The following is a 9398-nucleotide window of genomic DNA, read 5'->3' on the forward strand; positions in this document are numbered from 1 at the left end:
TGAGACCCATGTTGTACGTTATCTAATTTTTGACTTTTACACATTTCAGACTAACAGAGTAAAGCATGATTAGCATTTTCTAACCTTTTCCAGTATTTCACATAATATTTGCATATGTACAACCTGCCAAGCTCTACAGTTTTTTGGCTAGAAGGCATTATGGTGGGATGAGAGAGGATAAATACATTTGCCTCTCTTTTAAACTATTCTTTTTTTGTCTGTACTCATTCTTTAGCCACATTGTATAAAAATATACCACACATGTGAATGATCTGTTCTACCCTGCTTGACAGGAAATTGGCTGTAGTAAGTGGTGAAACAGGTTATCTCAACACTCTCCTGTACTTTATTACATTTAGAGGTTAACTGTAGAAATGTAAATGTTATAAGTCAATTGAGGCAAAAGGGGGCACGAGTAAGTAACATTTACTGAGCATCTACTGGCCCTTGGTGGATTCTTTTAATTACAACATCCCTGGGAGATAGATATTATATGCATATTACAAATGAAGAAACTGAGACTCAAACTCTAGCTTACCTAAGGTCAGGTATCTACAGCAATAAGCGACAGACCTGGGTTTTAAACCTGGTGCTAGCCAGATTCAGACCACATGTTTTCTCTGTTTCTTAAAATTAGAGAAATAAGTTTTCTTGCTTAATAGTTACTATTCCTTGAACTTTTGGAACTATAGACATTGAAATATTGAGTCAGACTGATGGTCCACGTAACCTAGTCTCTAGTGAAGCCAAAGGTTTGAAAGAGAAACTTCTTAGCTGCAGGAATAATTTTGTGCTCACTTGTAATAGATAACATCTGAATCTTTGTTTTGTTGAAAAGGTTGTTGAAGTAAAGGTGCTTTTTGGGTAGATTTTTGTAAATCTCCACTGGTATGTAGGATAACATGGGCTTTCATATTTTCCTGCTTTAAAATTAAATTGTTCAAAATTTTAAATTTTTGCTAAACTCAAAGGAAGTAAATAGTTTTGCAAAAACAGCATGAAATACCTTTAGATCGTGTTTCACTTAATTTTTTCTTAGATTGCTTTGTTAGTATATTACCATTAGTTGGGTGAGGAGTTCAGAAAAGCAAATATATTGTAAACTTTATGGATCACATGAAGCTGAAAATAGTGAAGAGGCTGACTGGCAGATTTGCAATCCAATCTATAGAGGATCAGAACTGGAAAAAGATGAAACAAAAATTTAAAATAAGGCTTTATTCATGAGACTATGAATAGGAAACTTAGTTTAATTCACTTATGTGCTGTGGACATTCCAAAAATAATGTATCTGTGAACTGCATTGATAAGTTGTTATCCGGGACAAAGGAGGTGACATACCCTTTGCTTTGGTCATATCAAGGTTGGGGTGTTAATTGCATGCAATTCTGTATACTGCCCTTTAAGATGAATTGGGTGCATGCTCAGAAAAGAAGATAGTCTCATCTGTCTGAAAGGAATGTTCAAAGGAACTGGAGCTATCTAGAAAAAGAACAGATTTGGGTGGTTTATAGTCATAGCTGTAGATTTACTTCCTGTGATTCTGCAGATATAGTACAGGCAAGTTAGTCATCACATATTAGGAATCCTCTTAAAGGGAATTTGTGGCTGAAGAAAGTTATTTTATAATGAAGAATTTTATCTAGCAGCCATTGTTTTTCTTGTGATGGTATAGCAGGCTGCCTGCTGAAGTAATACATTCCTGTCCTGATAGTATTCAAATATAGATGAGAATGGAATAGAAAGAACTGAAGCATATGATGTATATTTAGAACAGAAGACTTTCACGATCCCTTACCAATCTTAAACTTTTTTTCGATTCTAAGATCAAAAGGACTTTATGGAGTATTATTTTATTCTTACAAAGCTATCTCACCTTAATAATAGTAGTTTGCATTTGTACAGCTCTTTATCGTTTTTAGAGGCAAGTATCCTTATTTTGAATAGATAAAGTAATAGAATAGGAGAAACTGAATTGCCCAAAAACATAAAGCTTATAAGTGGCAGACCTAGGACTCTATCCCTAGTCCACCAATTCCAAGTTTAGTGCTGTTTCTACTATACCAGTTTGCCTTAAAAGTAAATTATAAGTTGTGATTCTTGCTTTACATACACTGAAAATTGCGAGGAGCAGATGGTTCTCAAATTATATTCCCGCGGAAAATGTAAGTGTAGCTGAGGTTAGACTATGAATTATAAAAGCCATTGAGCAGATCTGTGTTATAGAGAGAACTCTGTGTACACTTAATGAGAAAATCTAGTTTGGGTTACTAGATGAATGATGGTACCATTTACTAAGATAGCAAATACATGAGAAGTAGCAGATTGGTGAGCCACAGAGGGAGTGATCGAATTGAATTTTGGACATAATTAAAATAGCTAACATTGATTGTTCACTAAGCCAGGCACTGTGCTTAGGGTTTTATATCATTTATCTCATTTAGTCTTAACAACTCTCTGAAGATAAGACTTTGATCTCCACTCCATATGAAGAAACTAAAGCTTACATAGTTTAAATAACTTGTCCAAGGCTTCATAATTAGTGAAAGAAAAGAACTTTGATCTAGGTGTCTGACTCCAAAGGCAGTGTTCTTAAGAGCTAGTTTAAAGTTTGTCTGGGAGATTGGAATAAAAATGATCAGTATTCAGTTGAACAGATAGTTGTGTGGCTTTTAGGAGAAAGATGTACCCTGGAGTTATTTGAGTCCTTGTCATGGAAGTGGACAATACTATAGCCTCTGAATGTGTCTTAGAAAAATAAAGATTTTATACTTGTTTCCCCCTTTTCTGCATTTCGGCACTATTTCTGCGCTTTGTTAATATTGTATAGGCATTCACTAACCTAGGAACATACTCTGAAGTGTTAAAATGAAAGGTGCCCTTTCTATGGGTTAGTAGACCTGTGAGATCCTCTAGGATAGGGGCCATGTTTTACTAACCTTTCGTCTCCAGCTTGGTGCCTAGAACATAGCATGAATGAAATGGAGTAACTGGACAAATGGATGGATAAATAGGAATGGGGAGAGTAGAGAGAGGAGTTCAAATTCAGAGCAGTTGCCTCATGTGGGATATGGGGTAATGGGTGGAATACCTTTTATTTTTCAGCTGATAATGCTCCAGAGATGGGTAGCTTAATTAGATCCTTGTATATTTGTTGAATTAACAAGTGGTCAGGGGCATTTAACTCCCTTTTCCAGTGAGGGAACTAGAGAAGATACTATGTGTTCCTGACTTCTGGTTTGGTTTTGTTTTGTTTTAAATTACACAAATGATACATATTCATTGTAGACATTGTAGACACATTAGAAAATTCAAATAGCAAAATCAAAACAAAATTTTAAGTTGTCTAAAATTCTACCACCCAGTGATAACTACTGTTAACATTTTGGTGTTTATCCTTGCAGAGTTTTTCCCATAGAAATATATACATTGAAACATGTATATATTTATTTAAAATGGGATCATTACAATCCATATTGTTTTGTAAAATGCTTTTTCACTTATTACATGTGACTGTCTTTCCATGTCAATAAATTTACATCTTTATCATCATTTTTAATGACTGCATAATATTGCATAATAGGGATGTACAAATATATTTAATTAGTTTCCTATTGTTAGGAATTTAGATTTCCAATTTGGAATTCTTTTTGTAAAAAATTATGGCGAGCATCCTTGTATGTACATCTTTGCACACTTGTTCATTGTTTTTAAAAGAAGAAGTGAAATTATGGGACGTTTCAAAGTTTTCTTTTTTTTTTTTTTAATGCAGGCTTAGATTGCCTTCCCGAAAGGTTGAGCTGATTTACACTTTCTCCAGCAGTATATATCTTAAGTGCTCTTTTTCCCATACCCATGTTAGCGCTGAGTGTTATTTTTTTTTTTTTCTGTAAATCATTACCAATTTGAAAGGCAAAGGTATCTTTCGGTTAAATGCATTTCTTTGATTAGTACTAAGGCTGAACTCTTTTTTCCCTTATTGCTCATTTCTGTTGAGGTTCATCGTTTTTTCTTACAGGTTTGTAAAACAAAGCTCTTTATGTATCGAGGGTACCAACCCTTTGTCATATGTTGCTTTTATTTTTTTGCAATCAATTTGTCTTTTAACTTTCTTGTGTCTGGCAGAAGTTTTAAAATTTTGTGGATTCAAATGTCAAATTTTTTTCTTTATGATTTCCACTCTCCTTACCCCATAAGTATTATTCACCTATATTTTCTTCTAATACTTGCATAATTTTATTTTTTTGACATTTAAATGTTTAATCCATCTGGATTCTATTTAGATGTAGAGCTCTAGCTTAATTTTCCCCTGAAATAATTAAGCAGTTGCCCTGATTAATTATTAATGGAGTCGGAATTTAGAATGTGTTTTCCCATAGAAAGTATTGTAAATGATGTTTGGTAAGGTTTAAATAAGACCATTTGTAATGCTTTTAACTATTAAAATAAACTCAAGGACTCACCTGGAAAGGTAATCATTTATTATATCATTTCCATGGAAAAATGTTTTTATAGTTTAAAATAATCAATTTACATATTAACTGTTGAAGCATAACCTGTTGCAAATTGGCAACTGCATACTTATATGGTGGTTCTGTACTTCATTAGAACCCTTTAGAGGTGAAAACATTCCTATATGATTTTGTTTTGTCTGCTTTCATTTAATTTTAACTGACGTGAGATCTGTTTTGGTAACTTTCTACCTGCTGTGCTTTTCACAGAATGGACAGCAAATTATGGATGAACCTATGGGAGAGGAAGAGATTAATCCACAAACTGTAAGTAAAATATTACATCATAAGGGATAGAGATAAATCAGATACCATAAAATTTAAGTATTCTTATTTTTAAACTGAGCAAATTAATGATTTTATGTTAGAAACTTGTTGATGCTTTCACATCAGTTTTACAAAAATGCATTGTTGAATATGCCAGTGACATTTTTAAAAACTGATAAGACTGATTTTAAGAGAATGACAAAATGAATCGATTTTATATTGTTGAAAGTTTTTCATTAGTACCTTAAAGCTTTTTTAAAAAATCAAATTAACCATAGGTTTATTAGAGACAAAAAATATAAAAGTCAAACTTTAAAGAAATATTTAATATAGAAAATGAGTGTTCACCACCTCCTCATCTTTTGTTGTTGTTGTTGTTGTTCACTCCTAAATCCCTAGCCCCTAGACCAGTGTTTGGTACATAATAGACACTCATTAAATATTATATAAATGAATTAATAAATTGTCTCCCCCTGCAAGGTAACCAATGTTAGCAGCTCAGTTATTATTTTCTTTTTGTTCTGTACATAACACAATTATATTGATAGTTACAAAATACATATATTCTATAACTTGTTCTTTTCACTTAATGTCTTGAACATCTTTTATAACAGTACATGTAGATCTACCTCTTTTAAGTGTTTGCATAGTGTTCTATTTTATGTATGTCCTATACTTAATGTAATTAAGTTTTCCCCCCTATTTATTTTTGTAAACTGTTTCGGTAGGATATAGTCTTAGAAAAGGACGTTCTGGAACAAAGGATATGAATATTTAAATCTCAATAGACACTGCCAAATTGCCTCCAAACCAAAAAGGTTGTAAAAATTTGACTGAGTGCCTGTTGGACCAAACCCTATTCAGCACTGGATATTATCAGGAATTATTTTTCATTTGAACTACACTAAATAAATAATGCTTTCTCATTTCATTTTGCATCTCATTTGATTATTAGTGAAATTGAGTATTCATACATTATTGGCTTTTATATTTTTATGTTTGTCTCATTTTCTTTTGGGTTATTTGTCTCCTTATGATCTGTATGATCTCTGTGTATAATTCTGGATATTAACTCCATGTCTCTAATATATCTTGCAAATATTTTCTCCCTATTAAACATTGATTACATTGTCTTTCATTGTGTATGTACAGAAGTTTTCATTTTTGAGTGGCTTCTGGGTTTCATATTTTGGTTAGAAAAATCTTTCCCTGCACCAAGGTTATAAAAATATTCTCTTACATTTTCATCTACCATTTTTATGATTTTGTTTTTGCATTTGGATCTATGATCTACTTACAATTTTAGTTACCTTCTGTGAAGTAGAAATCTTTTTTTCCAAGTAGCTAACCTGTTGTCCTAATCTCTACTTATTGAGTAAACAAAACCCACTCATTTGAGATCCTTCTTTTATCATATATAAAATTGTCATATGCCCGTTGTATTAGTTTCTTAGGGCTGCCCTACCTGTACCACCAACTGGGTGGCTTAAAACAACTAATTTATTCTCTCACAGTCCAGAAAACTAGAAATTTGAAATTAAGGAGTTGACAGCCGTGCTCTCCCTGAAGGCTCTGGGATAGGATCCTTCCTTGCTTCTTCCAGCTGTTTGTGGGGCAGTCCTTGGTATTCCTTGGCTTGTAGACACATCACTCCAATCTCTACCTCTATTGTCACATGGCATTCTCCCTGTGTGTGTCTGTGTCCATATTTTCCTCTTATAAAGACTCCAGTCATTGTATTAGGGCCTACCTTACTTCAGTAGGACCTCATCCTAACATTATTACATCTGCAAAGGCCCTATTTTCAAATAAGATCACATTCATAGGTATCAGGGATTAGAACTTGAACATACTTTTTTAACATTTTTTCAAATTTATTTTTCAATTATAATTGAATACAATATTATATTAGTTTCAGGTGTACAACATAGTAATTAGACATTTATATACCTTACAAAGTGATCGCTCCAATAAGTCTAGTATCCATCTGACACATGTAAAGTACAGCATAGGAAATATTGAACATATCTTTTTGGAGGACACGATTCAACCCACAAAACTCCTGAATGTTTTGACTTTACATATATTTTCAATTATATACTTTTAAATAAATAATTATGTTTTTTATATGTGGCAAGGCAAGCTCTTTTACCTTTTTACTTTTCAAAGTTGTAGTATTATATATCTTCCAGATGAACTGTATAACCAATTTATCAAATACTCCTGAAAAATTAATTGGGATTTTTATTAGAATTGCATTAAATTTAGAGATTAACTTGAAAAAATTATTTTAATAATATTGAGTCTTCACATCCAAGAACATTATTTCTTCTGATATTCTTTTATATCCTTTATCAAAATTTTATGGTTTCTTATATAGTTCTGTATATTTCTTATTAAGGTAATTCATGGATATTTTGTAGTTTTATGTTGTGAGAGGGATTCTTTTTCAGCTATGGTTATTGCTAGTATATAAAAAATTTGTATGTTTCTATATACTTTTTAACATCTTGGGAAAATTAATATTTTAGAAACCAAACAAGTTGTTAAGAACATTATGTTAGTTATGGAAGAGTGAGATTATTGCACTCTTCTTCTTAAAACTCTTCAATAGTTTTGTGCATCCCTTTTTTTTTCCCTCAAATAAAATCTAAACTCTGCAATGTTACCTACCAGGCCCTGCATAGTAAGACCTTTGCACACTTCCCCATATCCTCTCCAGCCAAACACCTACTACCCTCTACTAAAAATCCAATCACTCAAATATATCAGGTTCTCTTTTGCTCCTGGGCCTTCATAGGTGATATTCCCTCTCCCAGAATTCTTTTCCCTTACCATCCCCAAATAATTAATTCCTGATCATCCTTCAGGTCCAAGTTTTGATATCACTTCAGCCGAGATGTTGTCCTAATAAAACTATCACTTCCATTTCCACCTTGAATTAAATGTTTTTCCTTTGTGCTACCACAGCAGCCTGTGCATACTCTAAATGGCAACAGTGTACTAGATTCCATTGCTTATTTATTTGTTTATATTCCCAACTAAACTGTGAGCTACATGAGGCAGCGACCATGTCTGACTTATTCCTTGTTTTATGTCCAGCACTCCAGTAAGTGCTCGTTACTTAAATGAATGCATAAATTAAGTTTGGGCTAGCACAGAGACCTGAGCATGGGGCTTAGTGCCCAAGGCTCCCTTCAGATTTGGTCTAGATTTCTGTACATTCCAAACCACTTGAGTCATTTTACTTCATTAGTCTATAGTATGTTTTTATTGGCATTTAAGCAAGTATAAAAACAATCAACAAGTGTTAATATTGATTTTTCTGCTACAAGCTACCTTTTTTCTTTATGTAGTGATTCCTTTAGAAGGAAAACCTTCAAATTTTTTATTCTCTCTAGTCTAAAATCAAAGCATTTTCCATTGTGATATTATATGGCTCACACTTTCCCTCAGAGTGCTCACAACATTAGTAACATTTACATCTCAAAGAAAACTGCATTCTAGAGATAGGTTGAATAGGTGCAGGACAAAGATATTACCAGCAATGTAGGTAAACTTGTTGAGTAGATCATTCCAGATTATAGGAATTAGATTTAAATATAAAATAAAGGTCTAATATTTACTATTTCTTTAATGGTATTAAATCCAAAAGATTGTCAAAATAATATGTTAGCTTTATACTTTAAAATTGTATTTGCCTTTAATGTACAGTAAAAGTTTTCATTTTATTAGTTATTTTAAATAGTGAAAGTTAAGATATGGCATTAGTTATGTTTGATGCATAACAACTTACCCCAAATTTAGTGGCTTAAAATACTGTACACTTATTATCTCACAGTTTCTGTGGGCCAGGAATCTGTGCACAGCTTAACTGGTTTTGTGGATCAAGGTCTCTCACAGACTGCAATCATGGAGTTGGCCAGAGGTAGAGTCTCATCTGAACTTTGGCTGGAGAAGGATCTGCTTCCAAGCTCACATGTTTGTTGGCCCAGATTCCTGGCCCATAGGAACTACGAGATGATAATTGTATGTATGGAGCTTGTCAACTGGTAGGCTTGCTTGTAGGTTGATTGGCCCTTTTTCCATGGGCTAGAATGCAGAGTGTAATGATTAGCCAGTTTTGACCATGACAAAACCGTAGAATAAATGGAGAATAACAAGAGAGAAGAAACCTGGGTTTCTTATTGACCTAATGAAATAACAACACTGCTTCATAACCTACCCTCTTACCTGTGGACTGCTCTGCGAGAGATAAATAGGCACTTATCTTGTTTGAGCCATTGCATTTTGAGGATTTTTTGTTAAGGCAGCTTAGTCTGTATTCTGACTACATCTAATCATTCATTAACAAAGTAGTTAATGAATATCTGTTAGGTGCCAAGAACTCTGTTAGGTTGTTGGAAACACAAAAGCATGTAAGGGAATCTTGCAGTTTTAAAATGGCAAAATAAAGCTGTTTTTGTCCTCTTCTCCTCTAGGAAAGTGTCACCCAAAACAGTAAGGAGAATAAGAAACAAATGTGGTCTTTGAAATTAGACTTCTGTAATTTGAACCACAATATATAAATACGAAAAGCGGATAAAAGAGTCATAACAAGAGGAAGTTATAAAACATAAA

General features: G+C 33.1%; 1 protein-coding gene across 4 annotated transcripts in view; it reads left to right on the forward strand.

Moving 5' to 3' along the window:
- Positions 1–9398, forward strand: part of RPS6KA3 (ribosomal protein S6 kinase A3) — a 99144-nt gene that overhangs the window by 24726 nt on the left and 65020 nt on the right. For all 4 annotated transcript variants that reach the window (XM_006911620.3, XM_025046589.1, XM_015589158.2 and 1 more), the window contains one exon: positions 4722–4778. In XM_006911620.3, the coding sequence (XP_006911682.1) occupies positions 4722–4778 (57 nt within the window). The remainder of the gene's footprint in view (positions 1–4721; positions 4779–9398) is intronic.

Source organism: Pteropus alecto, unplaced genomic scaffold, assembly GCF_000325575.1.
Source record: "Pteropus alecto unplaced genomic scaffold, ASM32557v1 scaffold23, whole genome shotgun sequence".
NCBI classification, from domain to species: domain Eukaryota; kingdom Metazoa; phylum Chordata; class Mammalia; order Chiroptera; family Pteropodidae; genus Pteropus; species Pteropus alecto.